Source organism: Silurus meridionalis, chromosome 2 (assembly GCF_014805685.1).
Source record: "Silurus meridionalis isolate SWU-2019-XX chromosome 2, ASM1480568v1, whole genome shotgun sequence".
Taxonomy (NCBI): Eukaryota; Metazoa; Chordata; class Actinopteri; order Siluriformes; family Siluridae; genus Silurus; species Silurus meridionalis.
The window spans coordinates 5,421,132-5,448,164 of NC_060885.1; the positions used below are offsets into that span (position 1 = coordinate 5,421,132).

The window sequence follows — 27,033 nt, forward strand, 5'->3', positions numbered from 1 at the left end:
AAGATGGAGTGTGTGTGAGGGTATGAGTGAGTGTGTATGAGTGTGTGTGTGAGAGAAAGAGGGAGAAGCAGTGTTACATAAGCAAAGCCCCGTCTGTGATCATGACTCTAGGCCAAGTGACAAATGACGCACAGAGAACGAGAGAAAACGAGCGAGGGATACAGAAGACCGAGGGAGTTCGAGAGCGAAGGAGAGAGAGAGAGAGAGAGAGAGAGAGAGAGAGAGAGAGAGAGAGAGAGAGAGAGAAAGAAAATGATAGAGAGGAGGACAGGGACTGGAAATAAGAATACAGACGCCTGTATGCAGACTGGAATGTTGTTGTTTGGGGGACAGAGAGAGAGATGGAGAGAGTGAGTCAGTGACAGACTGAAGCATGAGTGTGTGTGTGTGTGTGTGTGTGTGTGTTTGTGTAACAGCTGAGGAGTGAGAGAGTGAGAAGAAGTGAGAAAGTGTGAGGATGAACGAGTGGGGGTGAGACCGAAGGACCAGCGTGTAAACGGGGGAGGCACTAATCGCACTTTCTTTCCACCACAACACGGAAAACTGTTCTGGATCCAGAATCCATTATCCTGGGACTGTAATAATAATAATATTAATAATAATAATAATTATTAAAATATGGAAGTTCTGTGACCTCAAAAAAATCTCCCATGTTCATCATTGGTTTCCATAATATCTGCAAAATCCTCACCGGACGTTTCTCTTACTTTGTTGTTACTACGGTTACCACACAAGAGACGCAAGGGATTGTTCAATTGCTATACCAAACCACAGTGCTAATCAGGATTCTGACCTTTTACACGTGAGGCAGAGGGAGACGAGTCAAGTGGAGAAAGCCGTTCAGCTGCAGAAGAGGTTTAAATCACAATGGAAGGAATTAATCAGCGATTCTAATCAGCAAGGGTCAACTACTGACCACAGAACTTCTCCTGCTGTGTTCGGAGAAATAATCTTCCTGTTCATCATTCCCAGAATATTGAGTCTACAGTTTTTCTGAACTTCACCAATCAGACGCCAACGTTCCAATCAAGTGACTGCTTTTGATTATTTAGCATTATCTGAGCATTATCAAGGTCGTGACTTTTTACCATCTCGGACATCTGTATATTATCATGTGACTGCTCTAGACCACACAAAGTTATACGTCTTTGTATCTGACCAGAATGTTGTCTGCTTTTTGACCACCGATATTGATTGTCTTTATACAGCTTTGTGTTGAGAGAATCTACTTCCTGTTCTACAATCTGACCAATCAGAGGCCAGAATTCCAATCATGTAATGGCCATTTGACCATTTAGCATTATCTGACCAGGTCAATATATATATATATATATATATATATATATATATATATATATATATATATATAAAAACATGTGACTTTGACAATCTCAGACATCTGTATATTATCATGTGCTTTTTAGATTAGACATTAGACTAAACATTGGACTACACAATGTTATACATCTTTGTATCTGACCGACCAGTGACCAGAATGTTGTCATGTGTCTGCTTTTGATTATCTGACCATTTAGAGGCCAATATATTATGACTTTATACATTATTGTGTTCAGAGAAATAATCTACTTCCTGTTCAACATTCCCGAAATATTGGGTCTGCTGCTTTTTTTTATACCTGAATAATCAGAAGTTCCATTCAAGTGACTGCTTTTGACCACCATCTCAAGGTCAAAATAATATAATCATCTAAATTTTGACCAACTCAGACATCTGTATATTAAAACATAACTACTTTAGACTACACAACATTATACATATTCGTATCTGACTAATCAAAAACCAGAATGTTGTCATGTGACCGTTTTCTTTTTTAATTTGACCTTAAATTTTGATTATCTGACCAATTATTTGACAATATATTATAACCTGACTTTATACATCCAATATTAGGTCAGTATGTACACTGCATTCAGGGTTTCCAGAGGTTTCATGAAGCGAAATGTAAGAATTTTTAGAGCTTTTTATGACCATCAAGTTTTAAAGTATAAGACGTATATCACAATATTACAAACACACAAATACACTGTGAGCGACTGAACTTAACCGAGCCCTGATTTCATTTAGTTTTTTTCAAACCAAGTATCGCTAAACGTGCACTTGCAGAGCTGAAAAATAAACGTTTTACGTTACAATCTGAGAGGGATTTGCGTCAGTAACTGAAAGCTCATTGGCTGTTGCATGTTGGTTTCGTTTGCAGCAAATTATATTTGTACCAGCGAAAAAAAGAACCGCTTTCATGGACATCGAAATTTAAGACCTGTTTAAAATGATTTAAAACCTAGGACACTGAATTGAAGACTTTGTAAGGCCTAAAATGTATGACTTTTTTTTGATTTGGCGAAAATCCTATGCATTTCATTGCGTTTATCCTTCGAAGAACGACAATAAAGTTGAACCTAATCTAATCTAAATGGTCATGTGACCATGTCTGACAACCTCTGACACCTGTACATTATTATGGGACTGTTTTGACTACGCATTTACTCTATGTGACTTAACAGAGGCCAATATTTATGTGAATGTCCTGCTTTTGATGATCTTGTACACCAGTATATTATCATGTGACTGCTTTTGACTGCCTTCGCTTCCTTATCTGAATAATTATAGGCCAAATATTGCCATGTGTCTATTAATGACTACCACTGCAATGTTCCTGACCAACTACGGCCAGTCTAATATCACTAAACTACATTTGACTGCAATCTTCCGCTCATTTGAGAATCATCATGTAACCCTTTCTGTACCTTTTGCTGACCAATCAGCAAGCAAGAGAAAAAGGGGGGGCGGAATAACAAGGATGCTGAAAAAATGTGAGAGGGTAAAAAAAGGCAGGAAAAATAAGATCCTTGGCGGTACGGCAAAGAAAGCAGCGTTCAGAATTCACCTGCATAACCCAACAGTGTAACTTTCTACATCAGCATTCAGGTCTGGCCAGCTGCCCCTAGCACAGAGGCGCTCCAAAACAGACAGACAGAGAACTTTAGAAAGTAAAAAAAAAATTCCTACTAAACAAAAAAAAACAAAAAAAAAAAAAAAAAAAAAAAAAAAACAGCAACCCAACGAAATCCTCGGCTCCTGAACTTATTGGACGTTGGAATGAAAACAGCTTCATTATTCATAAAGCCGGTGTGAGAGGTGAGTGTGACACATCCCAAAAAAGAAAAACAAACAAAAACTACAGGTATACGAGTACCCTCGACAAATAGTGCTCATTAAAAATTCACACACACACACACACACACTTTACCACAAAAAACGTATCGGCAATCATTGACCTTGTACTGCTATAATGCGTGGCGTAGGGAAAAATGGACCGAAGAAATGTAACCATAGCAACAGTGGCCTAATATATATATATATATATATATATATATATATATATATATATATATATATATATATATATATATATATATTTATATATTTATATATATATTTTTTTTATGGCTAAATAACAGTAAACCACACATTATTTATTTATTTATTTATTTTTTTACAGATAATTGTTTAAGAGTCCGTGGAGATCGCAGTGTTGGAGAACGCCCGATAAACTGGACTTCAGTCACTTACGTACCCAGAGTTCTGTGGGACGGCCGCGGTGTTGCTATGGGGATTCTTGGTCTTCTCCGGCGGGGTTTCTGAGGTCGACGCCGTAGACGACTGCGAGGATACGGACTCATTACTGCCCAGAGAGGCTTCGTCAGGGGTCAGGGAGACGTCCTCAGAGGATGGAGCCACTGCACAGGAGATGGGGTGGAGAGACAGAGCATGAGCTTTTTTTTTTTTAAGTTTAATCATGACTTTAATGAATACAATATGAGAAGATAATGATTAACAAAATGCCCTAAAGGTGGGACAAGGGCACACGTGATTAAAATACAGTAAAGAGTACAAACTATTCCACACACACACACACACACACACACACACACACACACACACACACACACACACACACACACCTGCTTTAAGATTGAACAAAAGATTCAGAAATTAGCACGACTTGCATGACTGGTCTCATTTAAGCTCAAATGGTGCAGAAAGATCTCTAAAGTATGACATAACCATCCTCCAGCTGCACTTAGAGCTCAGCTGCAAAGCTCGAGCTGTGAAAGTGTGTGTGTGTGTGTGTGTGTGTGTGTGTGTGTGTGTGTGTTTTCACATTCGAGATTTGTCCCTGTTGGTTTCCCCCAAAATCATTATTCATTTTTCAGACCCAGTTTCTGCGTATTCTCATTTGCATCCTCGCACGTCTCAGCCACATCATACGTTATCACCTCCGATGTTTTCAGGAAGCTCGCGATCGACACGTGTGATACGAGTCGCTGTGTATTAGCAAAACCGCCGCCCACAAAACAGCTCGCGGTTGAAGATCTGTCTACTGTATATAACTTTCATTTGTACGATTTTTTAAATATTTTTTCATCCCCAGAGGTCATCCTACATACTGTACACGTAGCTGCTGTTTGGTCATGTGACGTGTCTGAGATCAGAAATTCAATGTCATTTGGTGTCAAAAACATCAGAAAGGAACTTCCTCAGTGTGTGAGGGAGCAGGTGCAGTGAGATGACAGACATACATACATGTGAACTATCTACATTCACAGATCCGATCTAAATATCAGAAATCAAACTTGAGGCTAATCCCATCACTTTTTCTATAGATCATTTTACAATGGACATTGTCTCAAAGCAGCTTTACAGAACGTAAGAATTATAGAACCAAAAATGTTAATATAAGTGAATGATGTGTATTTATCCCTGATGAGCAGCCATGGAGACTGTGGCAGGCAAAACTCCCTTAGATGTTATGAGGAAGAAACCTTGAGAGGAACCAGACTCAACAGGGAACAAAGTGTGATTATAAATCTTAAAAACAATACAAAACACCGGAGAGTGAGAACTACCATGAGCACTAGAACGTGTGATTATGAGTAATGTTCTTTCTACAGTCTTAGACAGTCAGTTGACATTATAGAACCAGGAGCTGCTGAGCAACTCATAAAATAGCTCAACATCTGAGATCATCATAGATCCAACACCAGCTTCTCCATGCCAGAGCCTTACAGGTGATACTCTGAGATCTGCTTTTATCAGAAAAATCGCATTCCATCATTGGGAAATTCCGGACCAAAATACCTGCTGCTGTGGTGGTGTTTTTTTTTTCAGGGTGGTCTGACAGATTTCAGTCTCATTCAGATAGACATCACTGATTTTGTAGGCGTTTCACGGAGGAAAACATCTCGGACCATCGCTAAACGCTGTATTTAGTCGGGTGTCTGGAGAATTTCTAATTGCGTCCGGCAATCACGAAATGATGGATGATTTAAAAGAGTCACTCAAACAACCTCCCAGTTTGGGTTGTGCAACTTTTTAGGGTTATGTCATTCCTTATAGCTCTTGCAAAAAAAAAAAAGAAGAAGGAAATGTTATGAGGAAAAACTCTATAAATGAATGAATAAATAATGAAACATTATAAGGACAAATGTATGTGGACACCTGACCATAAGGTTTATATGCTCTTATTTTTTGATACCATATTTGGTTCCAAAATGCTGCATAATAACCTTTTCTTGAAAGATGATCCACTAGATTTTGGAGGTGAGGTGAGGAGGCCTTGGGTGCAGTCGGCGATTCAATTCTATAATTTAGAACCTAGAAACCCAAACATCTTCCAGCAATGCAGGCATGCACAAAACCAGCTCCATGAAGATATGATTTACATGGTATAGAGAGGAAGATCTCCTACTATAGAGCTCTGATCTTAACCTTACTGAACATCTTCTGGAATGACTTGGAATGCTGACTTTACTACACCCAAATGTTCACAAGCTCACTCCAAAATCTGGTGGAACATCTTCCCAGAAAAGTGGAGGGAATTATAAGAGCAAATTGGGATAAAATGCGGTATGCGACACTGAAAAAGCACATGCCGTACTCATGACCAGGTGTCCACAAACTTTTACCAATATAGTGTATATAATCTGTAAATCCTACACCTTTACTGTGTAACCTTGTTTGATAACCGCATTTTTTCCCCTCAAGTAAAAATGCTAAATTTCAACAATCTGTTTAGTTAACAATTACAGAAGCTGTGTGACTATATCAGAATTTTCAGGTCTGTCTCTACCTTCAGTCAGACACGTGTGGAAACGTTTAACAGCGTTTTTTTTTTTTTTTACGACACCCCCCCCAACCCCCCAATAGAATCGGTACTGTACAAGATTAATGTAACTTAAGTGTTAAGTACTGAGCGAATGTACATCCACATCAGACAAACAAAATTTAAATGATGTTGTGTAATCATGGTTTCTTCCCCAGCAGTGGCTGAAGCTAAAATGATGGCAGAAGCGAAACCGAAATCTGAACCGGAGCCAATAAAATAATCAAAGGATTTATAAAATGTCAGAATCTGTTTTAGCCTGGAAGAAGCCGAAGTGTGAGCATGGAAAAAGCTTGTGGGGGGGAGGGGAAGAAAAAATAAAAAATACAGATGTTGTGGTTTTCAATATTTACCTAATAAAAACCGTAAGTATCTATATACATCTTTTTCCATCTTTGGCAAGGGATTGGATTTCTACTGTACTTTACTCTTCAAAATTCAGAAACTGAATATGATTTTTTTTCCGATGCCGAGTCTTTTCCAAAGTGCAGCTAGGAAACTTCAGAGATCACACACTTCTGACTGCATGTTTATGGTCAGAGGTCACTGTGATGACAGATTATGATTCATGACTGTATATTTCACTGCAGTCATACCCAGTAGTGGTGAGGATCAAGGTTATTATAGACACTCTCTTGGAAGGTTCGTGTCTCAGGATTTAAAGGGAATCTGCTATGTGCATTTGGCCTACTTTCCGATGGAACAGCACTTTCAACACAGTGCTGGCTGAGGCTTTTTTGCGACAGAGACGTACAGCCTACACACTAACCTGGCCAGGAGCTTCACAAAAATCTCACCATCATTCTTCCTGGCCAAGAGTCTCAGCCAAATAGTGAGATTTAGTGTGAGGTTTAATGTGTGGTTTAGGCTGCCTTTGTATTATGCACTGTTTAGTCTGGGTGTCTTGAACACTGCTGCATTTTCTTTCCTGGTGTGGGTCTTTAGATAAAATGAGAACACAGTGGTCACTCGAGTCCAGAACTAAATATCCAGATGGGATCCAGATCCTAAAGCATCTGTACAACTTAATACCATTTGTACTTTTCTAGATAACGAATCTCACTAACTTGACCTACTACTACAGTACTACTAAAGTACTGCTAATCAACTAGACAACATTTAATCTCCATTACTAACTTACCGTACTCTATACTGCACTTTACATTACTAACCGATCATAATAACATACTTTACCCTAATACCTTACTACCTATTGTACAGTAGTGTGGAACGAAAAAAAGTATTTGCACATTTCTCATAATGCAACATTGTAAAAAAGAGTCGAAATTCCTCCAAAACGATGTGAGAAAGTCATACAGAATATAAATGCTTCAAGTTATTGCTGCTAAAAGTGGTTCTACAAGCTATTGAATCATTCTAAGTGTAAATTGTAATGTATTGTAACTGTAATATTCATCTGAGGTTGAATTGACGTACATCTCTGACCTTATAAAGACCGAATGATGATGTCTTGATTTGTAAAATCATAAAATTCAAAGATTTCATTTTATTTTATTGACTATACTTTAATAACTTACCTTTCTGTTTAACCCTAAATTGAATTTAATTCTGTTTTATTTGTATAACGTGTCTAATAATGAACATTGTCCCAAAGCAGATCTACAGACAGAAAGAGGTTATAATATTAAAATGTATAAAAAGTTTTTTTCTCATAATTTTACACCTAGTGAGTAATCCAGTGGCGAATATGGTAAAGGAAAACTCCCTGAGATGCCATTAGGAGTAAAACCATGAGAGAAACCAAATGAACCTCATCCTTATCTGGGTGGCAGCGAATGTCTGTTCATTATAGTTTTATGAATGTGGTCGCCACAGCGGATCATCCGTCTCCATACCCCCGTCCTCTACATCTGCCTCTTTCACACCAACTACCTGCATGTCTTCCCTCCCGCATCCATAAACCTCCTCCTTGGTCTTCCTCTTTTCCTCCTTCCTGGTGGCTCCATCCTCAGCATTCTCCTACTGATATACCCCATGTCCCTCCTCTGCACATGTCCAAACCATTTCAATCTCACCTCCCTCACCTTGTATCCAAAACGCCTACATGTGCTGTCTCTCTTATAAACTCGTTTCTAATCCTGGTCATCGTCATCACTCCCAACGAAAACCTCAACATCTTCAGCTCTGCTACCTCCAGCTCCACCTCCTGTCTTTCACTCAATGCCACTGTCTCTAAACCATACAACATCTCAGGTCTCACCACAGTCCTATAAACTTTCCCTTTCACTCTCACAGATACTCTTCTATCCCAAATCACTCCTGCTATCACTCTTCTCCACCCACTCCAACCTGCCTGCACTCTTTTCTTCAATTCTCTAACACACTCTCCATTACTTTGCACTGTTGACCCCAGGTACCTGAACTCCTCCACCTTTTCCACCTCTTCTCCCTGTAACCGCGCCACTTCACTGCCCTCCATCTCATTCACACACATTTACTCTGTCTTACTCCTACTGACTTTCATTCCTCTTCTCTCCAGCGTGTACCACCACCTCTCCAGGCTCTTCTAAACCTGCTCACTACTCTCACCACAATCTGATCTTAATTACAGTCCAAATCCATCCTGAAAGTTCTTCAGTTGCTCAGTAACTTGATATATCTTTAGGCTTGTAATGTGGAACCATCTTTATTTATTGTTTTACTAACTTACACACATGAATAACCTCTTTAATGTATTTATTTATCATGGTACAGTTTGAATCCTACTAACTCACCATACTAATTTCACTTTTTTATTAAATTAATTAACCTTAAAAACGTACCTTACAACATTACTAACAGCTCAGTTACTAAAAAAACTAAACCAAGCTTCTCTGTTCTTGAGTTGGGGTTGCCAATCATGCAGTTTCCAATATTTCATGACAGCTTCTTGTGTGTGTTTAGCGCCACCTGCGGACCACATAAGCCTTCACGAATCCCCCCGAAGCCTCAGGGTTAAACAGCAACACAATTGACTGTCAAGCAATGATGAATTATTTGTGAATCTCACTCGTTCCTGCTTCCCATGGATGAGTGTTCAGCCTCTCGTACCTGAGTTGATGTCCAGGGGGTTGTACACAGCCAGCGGGCGGCTCTGGCGTGCCTGCTTCTTAGACTGGCGTGTTGGAGCGGTAAACGGAGAGAGAGTCGAGGATGGACAAGCGCTCGGAGCATCTCCAAATATCTTAAAAAAAAAAATAAAAAAGAGGCAAAATGGTTAGAGTTGTGAGGGTAAAAGAGAAGTGTGAACAAACAATGAGTCAGAACAGTGTGTATCGATGCATAGGTGTGTGTGTGTGTGTGTGTGTGTGTGTGTGTGTGTGTGTGTCTTCTCTCGTATGGTATAACATACATTAAAGTACTAGTGGTTTCGCCTTGTGCATCCAAATATGATTAGTGTGAATATTCACAGCAGCTTGCATAAGTATTCACATCCCCCCCTTAAACTTTTCTACATGTTGTAATATTACAAACTGGAACTGAAACGAATGTAACTAGGATAATATGTTGTTTAAATAAAAAAAAAAAAAATTAAATAAAAACTCGACCATAAATTTGACTAATGCCTCACTTTGATGTCACTTTGATGTTGTATTTAAATAGTGGATTTAAATCTACTCAATTTAAAAGTTAAAGTTTAAAACAGTTATTTAATAACCAAATAATTTTGACGTTTTTAGAAGTATTGCTTTTTAAAAGATTCAATTTTTAGCCAAGGAAAGCTTCATATTTATCCCAATATAATGTGCCACACTTTCATATAAACTTCATTCAGGGAAGTGGAGAAGGTGGTAGCTCTGGGTTACTGATCAGAAGGTGAGGGGTTTGAGCCCCGGTATCGCCGATCTGGCACTCTTGGGGCCCTTGAGTGAGGCCCTTAACCCTCTGTTTTCCAGGGGTGCTGTATCATGGCTGACACCAGCTTCCTATGCGAAGAAAGAATTTCACTGCGCTGTAATGTACATGCGACATGGGAAGTATAAATCACCTTTCATTCATTTCCTTGTAAAAACTCGTAGAAAAAGATCAAGCCGGAAAAATAATGTGAAACATCTAAACAAACCGGGTGTAGACCAGTTCCTACAAGTCTAAGGGATGCCCAAACGTTGGAGAACTTCAGAAATGGAATAAAAAAAAAAAAGGCCAAAAGTCAGTGAAGTCTGGAAGTTTCCGTAGGAACGAGACGAGACGAGAAATCAGAGCAGCGGTAGAAGGGATCTGCAATCTGATACCAGTGAGGAGAGGCTTCAGACGACAGCATGCCTACTCGCTCCCTCCTGTCACTCTGAGCCCCTGTTCTCATCTCCCTCTACATCCTCTGAACCTTTTTCCCAGGCTGCCTTCCTCCTTTCCTTCCTTCCTTCCTTATCGTTCTATAGCCTCGCTTCTTTCTCTCCCATGCACTAGGTGTCAGTTCGAAACTTCTCTTTCGGCACTCTTTCTCTCGAAGCTCCTTCACTCCCCAGCCACACTCTTTTTTCTCTCTCTCTCTCTCTCCTGCTCTCTCTCATTCGCTCTCTCTTTCTGTCTCTGCTTGCCTACAGATGGACATGAATGCAAAACACTGTCTGCTCAGAGCATCTTGGGCCATCAGCAGTCTGGCAAGCTGTAGCCTGAGAGAGCGGTGCATATCTACTCGCCTGTGCAGTTGCCGCCTCGACGCCGCGCTCGCTCCGAATTTGACTAGAGGAAAAAATACATAAAAAACTGAAGTGCACACTCCGGAGTGATCATCTGCAGGCGAGGTGCTGTTTACTTTGCTTGACATTTCACCGCTGCTTGTGTAATGAGTGATGAACAACCACAAAAAAAAAAAAATTGCTTAAGTTATGAATAATCAACCTGAGAAGAAGTGTGAAATTTAGCGCTGTAGCACTTCCCCTGTACACTTTCCCTGTGACAGGATTAAACACGGGAGAGGACAGAAATGTTGTGTCATGAAATGAAATAGCCAATCAAATTCAAATAGTTAATTGATACCTGGTTTACTAATAAACAGGATTTGCATAGTGGTGAAAGTGTTTCCATTAATTTCCATCCAGAGTAAAATTTTTCACCAAGGTCTGGTATCGATGATGGGAGATTCACACTAAGGTCAAGGTCTGGACTCTGTTGTACCCAATCTATGTGTGGAAATAGTCTCATGTGCCAAGTCACCATTTGACCCCGAATAATCCTGGCATTGTCATCTTGCAAAAATGCCATCAGGAAAAAAAAAACCTGGTTATTCAGTATATTTAGCTAGTCAGCTATCCTAATTTTTGGGAAACATAGCGTTGCTAGAACAAGACCTGACCACATGAAGCAACCTCAGATCATAACGCTACCCCCACAATCCCCTTGTACAACAGACACTAGGGATGATGCATCATCTCATTCGCCTCTCCTCCTCATACCCCGATGCACCCTTTACTTTATAAAGAACTATTTCTGTTGCTACAGAGTCCAATCTTTCTCCCCACCAAACTAAAGGCTTTTCCCCCCAATTTTCTTTACTGATGTGGTTCTCCTCAGGTTACACAGCTGTTTACACCCAATCTCTTGAATTCCCTTGGTATTGTGTGTGGAAATGCTGATGCTAATGCGTCGGACATTTCTTAGACCAATTATCATAGTTTAAGCAATCTCCTACGTTGTTTTCTTTGCTTGATACAGGTCCTTCTGAAAAGAGGTAACATCTTTTCTATGACTACTGGATATCACTCCTGACATGGCAGTGGAGAGTTGTGTGAGATTCAGCCACAAGATTGTTTAACTCAAGACCAGTGTTGGTAGCTCAGTATATAAGATGTTGGACTTCAGATCAGATCATGAGTTCAACACCACCAAGCTGCCGCTGCTGGGGTCCTTGAGCAATTCCCTAATTCGTTCTGGATAAGAATGTCTGCCGAGCTGGCTTTGTGCACAGGGGCATTGTCATGCTGGAACAGGTTTGGATCACCTAGTTCAAGTGAAAGTGTTATGCTACTGCATCCAGAGACATATGAATGGCTGGAAAAGTCTGGTGTTCCAATACTTTTGGATTATGGCTCATAGAGCCATTTGCACAAATGATAAATAATATGATACAAACCAGAGCAACACATTCAGAGATCAAGCTGAACAAGGCGAGGCAAAGCAATGCAGGGAAAAGTGGGGCAGAGATGTTCTGCAACGAGTGTCCTAAGATTTAATGCGTAGCGTAACACTGTAAGTAGAGGGCATGTGATAGACTCTCATTTCCTGTCACTGTCTAGTTGCTTTTGAAAAGCTCTTAGTGATGCATTTGAACTTCTCGAAGCAACACCAGAATGTTGGATGAAGCCGCCGATGGATTTTGCGCTGATGGTTGATCAGTTATTTTACATCAGAGCCGTGAAAGAGTACCACAAAACTGCATGACTCACACGAAAAAAAAAGATGGCCAGAAACCATAAATGAAGTGTATTTGAAATACAGTAATCCACCGCTTTACCGTGGTTCGAATCTCATGCCCCGGTTTATTGCGGAATTGCATTTGCCACATAACTAATTTGTTTCTCTGATTTTCCCGGTCTCTCGCGGATAGCAGAGTTTTGTTGAAATAATGTTGAAATAATGACATTTATTAATAAAAATATAATTATTAATTATAAAATGAAGTAAAATGTTAATACAGTACAGTACCGTATACATAAAATATCGTTTTTGGCATTCGTTTATGGCGGTTTTGGAACGTAACCACCGCGATAAACGGGGGATTACTGTATTTTGTATTTTGAGGAAAAAAAAAAGGTTTTGATTTAATTTATTCCTTTTTCTTTTCCAAAACAAAAAACAAATGAAGGCAACGTGCACAAACCTATAATTTCTATCCAATTAAAATTCTATTATTAACATAAAAAACAAACAAAACAAAAAAAGCAGGACAAATTGAAAAGTAAAATTTTGGTTCAATATTGTAGCTATCGATATGGTAAAAATCAATGTAAAATAGCTAAAACCTAATAAAAAGGAAATTACGCATATTAGGTAGCGCTACTATCTCAATAGACTGTTTAAGCTCCACCCACTTCTGATCTGCTGATCTGCTGCTTCTGCGGTAATCAAGCATTTTTTATCTTTAGATTCGCTTTGAGTTTCTTTTCTGTGCTTTTAGGGAGAAACAGGAAAATTACTTGTATTTCTGTAGTTTGGTTCCGAAATATTAGAAACATCATAAAAAAAAAAAAAAAAAAATCGTCTCCTTTTCATTTCACAAATTCGCTTTTTTTTTTTCTTTTTTTTTTATGAATATCGAATGACCAGAAGGTAAATAAACCTATGATCGATATTTTAATGTGAGAATTAATCTTCTTGATGCAACACTGGTCATAAAAGTATCAGTGTTTTAGGATGGATTCTCCTGAATCGAGTTCTCCGACTTTACAACGCAAAAAAAAATAAAAAGGAAAAATCAAACACAATGATGCGTGCGTGCGTGTGTGTGTGTGTGTGTGTGTGTGTGTGTGTGTGTGTGTGATGTCTGCAAGCGTAAGTAATCTACTGAGAAACAATGCAGTAAACGTTTACGCGCCTTCTGCTTTGCGAGAAACACTGGCGGATGAAATGGAGTGTGATTGAGGTAAGTACATGTGTCACCAGTGCTTTTGTTCCCAGTGGTCATGATTACTTCACTACAGTAAAAAAATAAAAAATAAATCACGATACGTGTAAATCGTTCAGTCCCAAACCCTAAAATAAAACATACTCATAACTCGGTATCTCAAACCCCATCATTCAGGTTCACGCACATCACAGGAAGCAAAATCCGTGTCCGTTTCGGTATCCGTGTTTCAACACGGCATGGATATACAGAGCTCCACTTAGTGTTCATGAACTCGTCACCCGAGCATCCCCCTGAACAACATGGGACCATCCTTCGTGTTGGCTTTTTTTTTCTTTCACAGCCACATCCAAAAAGCTGCTATTTCCTCCTCATTTTCGAGTGCGGTGGCTTTTCTTTGTAATCATCGCTTAAACCGAGAACTAAACTTTGACACCAGCTTACCTGAGATCAGCCTGATAATGAGATTCAGAATAATTTTATTCATTCAATCATCACACTGACTCCTGCTGTAACGCAGAGGGGAAGTGGCACCTTTTCGTGCTGTTCGATGAGAATCTCCACCACAATGTTCTGGAACTTGAGGTCCATGATGGCTGCCACGGTCTCCTCCTGAGGTCGCATGAGGGTGGGGCCGAACACCACACCCAGGTTCGCTACGGTCATCAAGTTCTGCTTATTGTGGGCTGCCACACTGAGAGAGACAAAGAAAAAGAAAGAGACATTAATATGTCGTCATTACTGCAAAGATTATTGTACTTGTATTAGATTTGATTAAAATTCTATTAAATTGCTCAATAGCTTCCTGTTTCTGAACCCATTTTAAACGTGCACTCGGTCCCATTTGGCAACATTTCAACACACAAAAAGCCTATTGTCTTAATTTTAATTAAACACAATCTCAAATTAGCTTCAAATTGGTCACTCTAAGATCGGAACAGACTGTTGAAGTTGTGATTGCAAACTGTAATTTACTGTTATTTTACTAATTCTGCAGTTTGTGTGTAGTCCTGGTCACTACAGGTTCCTCAAATGTCCTTCAAATGGTAAAACCAGTTAATTCTTTTTGATATTTTATTCAAAACAGAATGTCTTCTGTGACAGAGGTACGTTGCAGCGTTACACATAAAACCATCTACACAAAGGTAAACTGAAAAACACAATGATTTTATTTATTTATATATATCAATTAGAAATGAGTTTATTAGAGGGACAGCGCATGTAGGATGTTTTGGTGACAAGGTGAGGGAGGTGAGATTGAGATGGTTTGGACATGTGTAGAGGAGGGACATGGGGTATATCAGTAGGAGAATGCTGAAGATGGAGCCACCAGGAAGGAGAAAAAGAGGAAGACCAAGGAGGAGGTTTATGGATGTGATGAGGGAAGACATGCAGGTAGTTGGTGTGAAAGAGGCAGATGTAGAGGACAGGGTGGTATGGAGACGGGTGATCCGCTGTGGCGCCCCCTAATGGGAGCAGCCAAAAGAAGAAGAAGAAATATATTTGATATTGGCATAGAAGAAAACAATGCAATGCATCGATTTTAAAAAGTGTACATCAGATCAAAGTTGGCATTTGTGTCGCAATGCATCGTTTTGAACATATTTGCATCAGTAAAAAACGATTTATTTATATATCATTTGTAGTAGATGCGCTATACATTAATCACTTAGAAAGTGTCCAAAGAATTTGACAAATAATAAATATGTGGATCGATTTCTCCTCACTAAACTGTTTCTCGAGTGCGTTCTCTCAGCCCCACTGTTGCCACGTGAATATGACGTAACACTTCAGAGTCACAAAGAATAAAGATTAACATGGCAGAGGTAGAGCTGCGTCTTCTTTTCCAGGTTTTAAAATGAGGAAACTCAGATGAGGATGGGTTCCCTCTTGAGTCTGGTTCCTCTCAAGGTTCCTTCCCTATGCCATTTCGGGGAGTTTTTCCTTGCCGCAGTCACCACCGGCTCGCTCATCAGGGACAAACTTACACTTATAAAGAACATCTTCATTCTTTCATACCACATTATCTGTGTGAAGCTGCTTTGAGACAATGTTCATGGTTAAAAGCGCACTTCAAATAAACATGAATTGAATTTTATTGTTTTATTTAAATCTTTTTGTTTGGGTTCTTAGTTTTAAGAAGCTAAAACAGTCTCTACATCTTCATTGACTCGTTAAAAAAAGGATCTACAGACAGTATTACACACACGAAGTTTGGAGCATATGAACTTCCCGTAGAGACAAAACTGTATTCCAGATACACTCGCAAAAAAATGATTCACTGAACCTGTTGCAAGTGTGGAAATGAAGTACCCTTAAAGAGCAAAACACACAAGAAATAAAATTATTAATATATACATCTATAGATATTCTCCTCAGAATGTTCTTGCGACCCCGTAGCAACTCTTCCACGGCTCTGGGTGATGGGTCGTGACCCTGTGGTCCGAGATTTCTTTAGACTACATTAAAGGCTCTGGGCTACTAATCAGAAAGTCAGAGGTTCAAGAATTGGGCTCTTCAGCAAGGCTAGTAAGCTCTTTTCTCTGGATCATGGCTGAACCTTTGCTTTGACCACAAAGATTTCATACTGTGCTAAACTGTACAAGGTGCCATTGTCAAGTCAAGTCGACTTTTATTGTCATTCCAACCATAAACAGCACAGCGAAACAAAATGATGTTCTACCAGGACCAAGGTGCCACATGAAACAACAAATTATCCAAATTTAATCCGTTTGAATTTACTTCAAAACTGTTATGAATGGACATTCAGTGCAATTTAGATGTGGATGAGTCGAGTCTGATGATGTTTTGAGTCTGGTTCCTCTCAAGGTTTCCTCTTCATACCATCTCAGAGAGTTTTTTCACGCCACAGACTCGCTCTTCTTCTTCTGTCGGATGCTCCCATTAGGGGTCGCCACAGCGGATTATCCGTCTCCATACCCCCCCTGTCCTCTACATCTGCCTTTTTCAAACCAACTACCTGCATGTCTTCCCTCACCACATCTATAAACCTCTTCCTTCTTTCCTCCTTCCTGGTGGCTCCATCCTCAGCATTCTCCTACTGATATACCCCATGTCCCTCCTCTGCACATGTCCAAACCATCTCAATCTCGCCTCCCTCACCTTGCCACTGGCTCACTCTTTATAGATAAACTTAATTATAAATTATAAAGAACACACTTACAGGCACTAAATGTATACACTCTTTTATATAACTTTATAAACGCTTTATCTCAGAACTGTTGCTTCGAGACAATGTAAAACGTTCCAAGCAAATAAAATCAAACTGAGCAGGTCCGTGGAAGTCATTACTATTTAAACGCTGCAAAACTGATTGGACAAACAAATAAATCAATAAATAAAACGAGCGAACGGACGGAAATGTATTAACATTCCAACACTTCGCGGCTCTCGGGCTATTTAACGGCTCTAAGTGCAGATTAGGCGTCGAATTCTGAAGCATCTCTGGTGTATATTTAGCCTCAACCTACTATGGATTTTACGGTTTCCACCGTCTTTCGGAACGTTTCGCGCGCACTTCGCGGTAAAGGCGGCGTGTTAAATGAGTACGATGTGTTAAACGGGTGACGCGCTATAAAGCCGTGCTATTTATAAAGCCTCGATGCTCAGACGTCTGATGCCCTTCTCTGAATGTGCTTTAATATTTTAGCTCTGATGGTTAAAAAAAAAAATTGAAGACTTTGCCAATTAATCGTCGTTCGAATCCAATTTCAGATAGAACCGCCTGAAATGTTGGCTCCCTCCTTCCCTTCCTCCCTCGCTTTCTAACCGGCTTGTTTTAGAGCCAGCGCTTCAGAGTGACTAAGGGGGAAGAATTTAGGAGTGCGGATCAACCAAATTTAATTTCCATTCGCACCCGCTGGCACCGAATCCTTTCTTTTTTTTTTTGCTGCCTGGATCCCAGGAGCTACGGGGATTATGTACTTATCTTCAATTTCCTGCTATTTACACTATATTAAAATGTAGGACGATGAAAATAGGTGGGAAACGGCTTCAGCAGCTTGCTAACATTTGCAAACGTCTTGTTCGATCAATCAGTCGGAAGCGTTTACAAAACAGCCGGACTAGTTTTCCAAACCCCGAGCCTGTGGGTGGGGTGGGGTGGGGTAATCCTGCCAATAAAGCCTAGCTCCACATCATTTGTTATTTCCATGATTTGATTTTCCAAATATATACATCTGTGATATGTGTGTGTGGGTGTGTGTAGGTGATGTGTAGTTGTAATGTGCTGTCCTCTGAGCTTCTTGCATGTGTGTGCCGTTGCCTTGGTGACTGAGGTAAGGCTACTGGAAGCCAGAGGTCCCTGTGCTATAAATAGTGTGTGTGTGTGTGTGTGTGTGTGTGTGTGTGTGTGTGTGTGTAGAAAAAACAGAAAGTAATGAAGATTAAGAATGAAAGGAAAGGCTTTAGGGTTAATGACTGCATGGTGACGAGGGATGGCCTTTTTCCTCGGCGTGATGAGAGGAAAAAAAAAGAACAAGCGTCAGGAAAACACACAAACACACACAAAGTGTGTGTTGCAGAGGGAGAAAGAGAAACTCACTTCGCCAGATGTTTGGTGACCAAGCTCAACACCTCACGGTTCTTCTCAGGAAGTCTGTGCACCAAACAGTGAATGGCCTGAACTCGCGACTCCGGACTTGCGCACTCTGTTTAAAAAAAATAAAAAATAAATAAAAAGGCAAGAGTGAGTGGAAAAAGAGATCGAATTCCAAAATATGATCTAAAAATATTAATTTAATTTAATGCCCTTTTTTCCCAACTTGATCCAGTCACACACAACCTCAACGATCAAGATCATACAATTCGCTATTACAGTTTGCTTTGGAGCGTTTCTCAGATCAGAAGTGAAATTCTCAATGATGGGTGTTAAAGTCAGGTACTAATGTGGGTCCAATTCATCCTGAAGATTTTCCAAAACATATTTCCAAAAGTATGTGCTCACCTGACCTTTCCTGCTACATGTGTTTCTTTTCCAAACTCTTACCAAAAATGTGGAGGCACTTAAATGTACTTTAGATGCGCTATAACAAGATTTTGCATTCACTTGAACTCGAAAACCCAAACCTGTTCCGGCATGGCGATGCCCCTGTGCACAAAGTGAGCTCCTTGAAGATCTGGTTTACATGCTTTGGAGAGGAAGATCGTGCTGCTATAGAGCTCTGATCTCATCCCTACTGAACACCTTTGTTATGAATGTGAACGCTGACTGCACCCCAGGTCTCCTCACCTACATCAGTACCTGCCTTTCATAACACCCTTGTGGCTGATGAACACAAATCTCCATAAACACACTTCAAAATCTGGTGGAACATCTTCCCAGAAGAGTGGAGGGAATTATAAGAGCAAATTGGGACTAAATGTGGAATGCAATACTCAAAAATCACATACCGTACTCATGACCAGGTGACCCAATACTTTGGGAAATATAGTGTATATATTAATAGAGCTGGCTGTGTGCACATGAGCATTGTGAACAGGTTTGGGTTCAAGCAGTTCCTAGTTCAAGTGAAGGGAACATTTCGTGCTCCTGCATCCAAAGACGACAATTATATACAATTGTGTCTCTCGAAATTTGTGGTTAAAGTTTGTGGAATGAAAACAGCTTTATGTCATAACACATTAAATTGACTACCAATATGCTGGATAGTAAAATCAATTCAGTATAAAATTAAGAGGGAAAAAAAAATCTTTTTTTGTTGTTTTTTTTATAAAAATAACGATAAATTTGAAAATATGGACTGCACAAGACTTAAAATTTGAAAACACACAAATACATGCAGACCCATAAAAATAAATCCTACGAGTCTGGTTTTATTGCGATTCTTAGAAATCATCTGAAACCAATAACAGCTAGAAAAAGACGTACTTTTTAATCTATATTATTGTATATACACTGGTTTCTGAATCCTGGAGCATAATACGATGCTTAAATGATACACACAGCTACATCAATAACCTCAACCTCTGTAGTTTTCTTTATAAAGTAAAAAGATTCTATAAACTTCTAAGAATTGTTTTTATGTCCTGAAAGACACAAACTTTCGGAGAGATTTTCACTTTTACCTCACAACCACAGATCAATGATTAAGTAAAGACACTTACTTGCAGGGACGATGAACTCCTTATAGAGGGCATAAGTCATTAACGGCTCAGGAAGCCTCCTGGAAAGTGAGAGCAAGATAAAGACATGAGATGAGGGTTTTAACACAGTTTTTGGACATTTTTTTCCCCCATCTCATCCCATTTAGTCCCTATTTGCTGTTATAATATCCTTCAGTCTTCTGGTAAAATGTTCCACTAGATTTTGTGGAGATGTGTGTTCATTTAGTCACAAGGGCATTAATAAAATCAGGAATTGATGTAGGTGATGTGTGGAGGCCTGGTGTGCATTCAGCGAAATGGAAATTTATCCCAAAGGTGTTCAATAGGGTTGATATCAGCACACTATAGCAGGAGATCTTCCACTCCAACCCATGTAAGGCAGATCTTCATGGAGCTGGCTTTGGGCACAGGGGTATTGTCATGCTGAAACAGGTTCAGGTCTCCTAGTTCAAGTGAAGGGAAAATTTCATTCTGCCTCCAACTTTGTGGTAACAGTTTGGGGAAGAACCACCTATGGCTAGAAAGGTCAGGTGTCCCAATACTTTTGTAAATGTGGTGTATTTAGAGTTTTAAATATGGTCTCAAAAATCATTCATGACCTTATTTTGACTTAAATTCACATTAAGGGTGTTTAAACATTAACAATTCTAATAATTTATTGTATGCCCTGGATTCAAGGATTTAATTATCGGCACGCATTGAACACGCCTGATCACTAGTGACGCATTTGCTGAGGTAGTTCTATTGATTCACGCACGATTTTTCCAGAACTTTTTCCACTTCTGTCGAGAAACCCCAAGGATTCTGGAAAAGTCAGGTGTCCCAATACATTTTGTCTATATAGTGCACATGTATACATAAGCAGATACAAGTTCAAAGATGTAAAGAAATACAAAAAATCAATTTAAAGTCTGCTACTGATTATGAGGATGTTTTTCATCTTCACTGCTATAAAGAATTCAGAATAATTAGGACCTAGAATGTGTCTTTTTCAGATTTGATGTGTTCGCATAGTATTGTGTTATAGTGCTGGTTCCAGAAAGCTGGACTGTGTATTACTGCTCTCCTGGGAATTTTTTTTTTTTTTTTACACACAGCAAGAGTTAGAGTATATTCAGAATGGTGTATTTAAAAAACTAATTAAAAAAATCCAGTTTCTTTGGGCAGAAATGTTGATAATGTACACCAGAAGCAGATAAGGAGCTCCATAGCAAAAAAATAGAGCTCCAAAGACGGCTAAAATGGCGTTTTTTGGTTTTTTTTAAAGCTTTTGAAAAGGTTCTTTTCAAACTGTTACAACATGGCGCTGTGACCGTATGATGCGATATAATGCATGCTGGTCATTGCAATTTGAAGCTAAATGCCTTCACAAGTACAAATCTCACAGGTTCTCCATGAAATATAGATCATGTGACCATCACGCAACGTGCGACTGGAAACTCTGGTGTCTGAACATTACGAGTGCATTACATGACTTCATATTTAATACTGTAGAATGCGGATTTGCACAATATAAATCGCACATGCATATGCTGCACATCAAAAAGCTGTTGGATCACAATGCAATGTGTCACGATGTATCGTTACACACCGATTATAAAGTCGAAGAACCGTAATGCATTGTACCGTGTTCCAAGCAAAAACAGAAGAAAGTATAATGAAAACTAGGATTAAACAGCTGCAAACATTCCTCAAGCAATGGTCGACTGGGAAGAGTTTTGTATCCCATGGCATTATGACCTCAATATCAAGCACTTCCTGTGTGAAGTCACAAACAAATGTAGCCAATGGCAACAGGGCTCTGTTTGTCTTCTGTAACCTTGCTCTCTCTCTCCAGTGGTTACTGAAAGATGAATCTGACCGTGTGATTTTATTCCAGATTTGTCCAGGACGTGCCCAACAGACTAAACACTAACAAAAACATGGGTATTGAAATCCCTGCATTCATTTCCTGTCAATAAGTTGTTTGGAAATACCTGAACTACTATCATTTTTTTTTTTTTAAGAAAAATGCATGTTTGTTTTGTTTATTTTTTAATAAAAAGGGTAATGTAATGGTACGAGGATTTAACTTCACCAAACTAATATATAAATGTACATATGTTAGACTTCATTTTCAGGGAAAAATTCTCCCTTAGCATGAAGAACAGCTTTACACACTCCCGGCATGCGGACAGTTCGTTTCTCCAAACATTCCGCTAAAATACTTTGGAAAACTTGTCAAAGATGTTCTTCACTAGTTGGAGATTTCTTTCTGACCTTGTGATCCAGTTCATCCCAGAGCAGTTCAGTAGGATTTAGGTGCAGCCGACTGTTTGCTCACTTAATAACACTTACAGAGTGGACGAACGCTACGGCTCATTGTCTTTTTGTATAGTGAAGCCATTTCCAATGAGCCGCAGTCTGGACGGAACTGCATGGTGCTGAATTATGGAATGGTTGCCATGTTGGTTTAGTATTCCTTTCACCCGGAATGTCTCCAACCTTCTCTGCTCCAAAACCATTAAGCTTCACTTGAAAAACATTTAAACATAAATCTAATGCATCTAATCCATTTATCATTTTAAACTTTAAATATAAATAAGCGATTAAGCAAAACAAGCTAGTCCTGACCTGATCATAATCCCAAAACAATTCTACTTTCTAGCAATGATCAAAAACTTTTGCTGAGTCATCCAAAATAGATTTGTACATAAATTCCTAAACTTTTGCCTCACTAGTCAAATTTTATATAACAATAAGAAACGCACCAATCAGGCATAACATTATTACATTATCACTTTATGAGTGGTGAAGTGAATAACACTGATTATCTCTTCAGAATGGCACCTGTTAGTGGGTGGATTTATTTATTAGGCAGCAAGTGAAATTCTTTTCCTCAAAGTTGATGTTAGAAGCAGGAAAAATGGGCGAGCGTAAGGATTTGAGCGAGTTTGACAAATTATGACGTCTAGCCGACTGGGTCAGAGCGTCTCCAAAACTGCAGATCTTGTGGGATGTTCCTGGTCTGCAGTGGTCAGGATCTATCAAATGACCTCCAAGGAAGGAACAGTGGTGAACCGGCGACAGGGTAGTGGGCGGCCGAGGCTCATTGATGCACACGAGGAGCGAAAGCTGGCAGACGAGCTCCTGTAGCTCAAACTGCTGAAGAAGTTCATGCTGTTGATGATCGACGGGACACGACTGGGTGCTCAAAATAGTATTAGGCAGGTGGTCACAATCTTATGCCTGATCGATGTATATACCCACATTTTCAAAATATTTGCCTCACATTTTAGTCAAATTCTATAAAATAACATGAATATGCCTATGATATAAAAATATGATAAGTAAAAATGGAAGTCAGAGTAGTCTTGCTATTGAAATTTCATGCAAAGCAGCAAAGGATTTTCCAGTCACCGAATAGGATCAGCGCCATTTGTTTTGACTGACAGATTAAAACAAATGTCATTACGAAACCAAACAGTCATTACATATTAAATGTGTCGTTATGATGTAAATGAGTCATTACATTTATGGAATTGGCAGATGCCCTTATCCAGAGTGATTTACATTTATCTCATACAACTGAGCAGCTATTTGGCTAAAGGCCTTTCTCAGGAGCCCAGAAGTGGCAGCTTGGTGTGGCTGGGATTTTAACTCAAGCCCTTTGGATCCAAAGTCCAATCCCTTAACCACTAAGCTGTATCAGTAGCATGATGAAGTGTGACTGCTTCCTACCTCAGGTACTGTTTTAACGCGCTAGTGATGGTCTTCACGTCCCAGTCCTCACACGTGGTCAAGTCCACTTCAGTGTTCTCATCTGAAGAAAAATTTAAACAAAGAGAAGCATGAATGGGTATAACAAAGAATCTGTGATAAGACTACATGAAGAAAAATAAACATGTATTGACAATTTCATTTTCTAGCATGTTTTGTTTGCTGTTTTTCAGGAACATTGACTGGGTGTGCAATAAGTAAGTGAGTACATGAATGAACTTGCATATTATTGTTTGTTGTGAAAAATCAATAGCAGTAGTGCAAGGGTTTTAATCGAATGGATTAAAAAAAGACTTTAATAAATGACACACTGTGCAGCTTTAAACATTAGGGGAAAAATCGTAAATTGTTTTCTTCTGTATTTTGTAGCCCATTCACCAAAATTCATTGTTTTGCCCATACAGAGAAGCTGTTCTGAGTAACACGACTGTTAAGAATAATTATAACAATTACCGCTCCGTCCTGGCAGCATGAATTCATCGGCCCATTTTCCTTCTATTTAATTCCATTCAATTTTATTTGTATAATGCTTTTAATAACGAACATGGTCCCAATGTAGCTTTACAGTAGAGCTACAGCTCTCGATTATTTTAGTAATCAAGCATTTTACCAATTATTCCATCGATTAATTGGATAAGAAGTACCCATTCTTCATTAAAACGCAATACTAAATATACAAGAGAAAATGAAAAAGGTGTCTTTGAATGAACAGGTAATTTGTTCCCTTTTTAAAGAAAAATTAATTTTTGCTGAAATTACATAAAAGAATATCTCTGAAATCTAAATTAATTTAGTGCATTTTTGTGTCATATTACATCAAAATGCAAAAACAAATACATGAATAAAAAAAAAAAATGTCTATATAAAAATCATTTTCAAATGACTTTTAAAAAGTAAACACAATGTTTTAGTTGGAAATGATCCCAAACTTTGGAAAGCCTCAAGCTTCTCCTCGACCCTCCATTTTTCATTCAGCATTCCAGAACGTTCCGGAGTTTAGCAGGTGGTGCGTGAGTAATAATGGTCCGTGGGAAACACAGTGCTCCATGTGTAGTACCATGTACTAAACGAAAGCACTTTTGTAAACTTTCACTTTTTGCAAACTGGTGGTGACCAAGCTAGCAAAACATTCCCTGAAATAGTATGAGGAAAAAACCTTGAGAAGAACCATGGGATGAAACAGACTCAAAAGGGACTCAAAGGGGATGAAACTGGATAAATCAGAAAGTTCCATCATTGTTGAGATTATAAACTGTTCACTGAATGCAAAAACTGGTCATGGTAAATTGTAATCCTGAGCCATTAAAGTACACTGTTTATATTAATTACAGTCCAAATCCATCTTCATGGTTCTAAATTGAACCCTCCACAGGAATCTATAGACTGTTTATATGGAAGCATCTTCAACAGCACAGAATGGTCTAAAATTTTAAAGAACTCCACCCATACAGTAAGTAGGGTGTCCCAATGCCCCACCTCTGGATGGAGTTCTCTTCAGTTGGAGGCCACTCTGTGCAGCTGGGGATTGTTCCAAATGAACAGCCGAAAGATTCATGAAGTTACTGAACAACTCAAGAACCATGAGGATGGATTTTAATTTGGATTGTAATTAATATTACCAGTCTATTTCGATGGCTCAGGAACACAGGTTGCCTGAACAGTTTTGCATTTAAGCGTCTGAACTGAACAGTACACCTAAAAAATGATGGGTATTCGGTGTTGAGGATTCCCTTTCGAGTCTGGTTTCTCTCAAGGTTTCTTTCTGATAAACTTACAATTATAAGGAACAAACTTATACACTCAAACATCTAATGCTTTGAGAAGATGTCTGTTGCTATACAAATGAAAATGAATTGAACTGAATGATTTAGGCAGGTCCAGAAAGGGGAGAGAGAGAGAGAGAGAGAGAGAGAGAGAGAGAGAGAGAGAGAGAGACTGGTAAATGACTGAAAGAAACCTTCTCTGATTAACAAGGTGTTTCTACACACAGAACTCTTACTCAGTTTTTTTCTCACTACTCCGTATATACTCTAGAGACTGATGTGTGCGTGTTCTGTTCTGATGTTTGATGTGAACATTACCCGAAGCTCTTGTCCGTGATCTGAACGATCTGATGCATTGTGCTGCTGCCAATACATTTATACGTAAATAAACTAACAAACAAACAGCTTGAATAAAGAAAAAAAATATCAAAATTACCAAAAAAAATCACAATAAATTAAGTATTGTGAGGTACCGATGACATGAAAAACAAGGAGAAAGAGCAAATAAGTAAACAAGTAAGTAAATAAATAGGCAAACAAACCAACAAATACACTTATGTCATGATCAGTATTGTAATTAATACATTTTATATTGTGCAGCACTAAACACTGGGGAAAACAGACAGTAAGAGAGACAGACAGAAAACCATGTCAGGTCTAGACTGAGGTCTGACGATCAGATTCAGTCCTACACCATATAGAGAAAAGTATTGTGACACCTTATTTTTATTACCTTATGATTATATTTTATTACCTTATTTTAGCAATATGTGTTTTCTTCCCAAACTGTTACTGCAAAGTTGAGAGCGTACAGTTGTATAAAATACATCAGGTGCGGTAGAATGAGATTTTCCCCTCACTTGAACTACGAGACCGAAACAGTTCCGGCATGACGATGCCCCTGTGCACAAAGCCAGCTGGAGATGATTTACATGAACTTGTGGGTGGATGAGTACAAATCTCCACAAAATTAAGTGGAACATCAACCCAAAAATATAAATTATTATTATAAAAAAAGCAGACAATTTTATGATCAGGGGTGCATAAACTTTTGGTTGCATCTTAAACATGTTGAGAGATGTTTTCCTCTTATTCTTCTGGCTGCTCTCATAAGGGATGCTCTTCTGGCTGCTCTACCACAGCGGATCATCCATTCCCATACCACCCTGTTCTCTCCATCTACCCTCTTTCAAACCAACCACCTTTCCTTACCACATCCATAAACCTCCTCCTTTTCTCCTGCCTGCTTGCTTCATTCTCAGCATTCTTTCACTTATATACCTCATGTCCTTCTCTTACCTCGTCCCCAAAATGTCCTACCTGCTCTAATAAACCCTCTTGTCCCCATCTTCAGCTCTGCTACCTTCAGCTCCACCTCCTGTCTGTTACTCAATGCCACTGTCTCTAATCCATACAACATCTCAGGTCTCACCACAGTCCTATAAACTTTCCCTTTCACTCTCACAAATCACTCCTGCTATCACTCTTCTCCACCCTGCCTGCACTCTATTCTTCACTTCTCTAACACACTCTTCATTACTTTGCACCGTCGTCCCCAGGGATTTCAACTCATACACCTTCAGCACCTCAACTCCTTGCAATTGCAATATATATATATAAATATATATAAACTTGTG

General features: G+C 39.2%; 1 protein-coding gene across 1 annotated transcript in view; it reads right to left on the bottom strand.

Annotated features, from left to right (window-relative positions):
- Positions 1-27,033, bottom strand: part of arhgap10 (Rho GTPase activating protein 10) — a 97,345-nt gene that overhangs the window by 13,576 nt on the left and 56,736 nt on the right. The window contains 6 exon segments of the mRNA XM_046869114.1: positions 3,596-3,758; positions 9,236-9,368; positions 14,283-14,442; positions 18,313-18,418; positions 19,875-19,933; positions 23,595-23,676. Of these exon segments, the coding sequence (XP_046725070.1) occupies positions 3,596-3,758; positions 9,236-9,368; positions 14,283-14,442; positions 18,313-18,418; positions 19,875-19,933; positions 23,595-23,676 (703 nt within the window).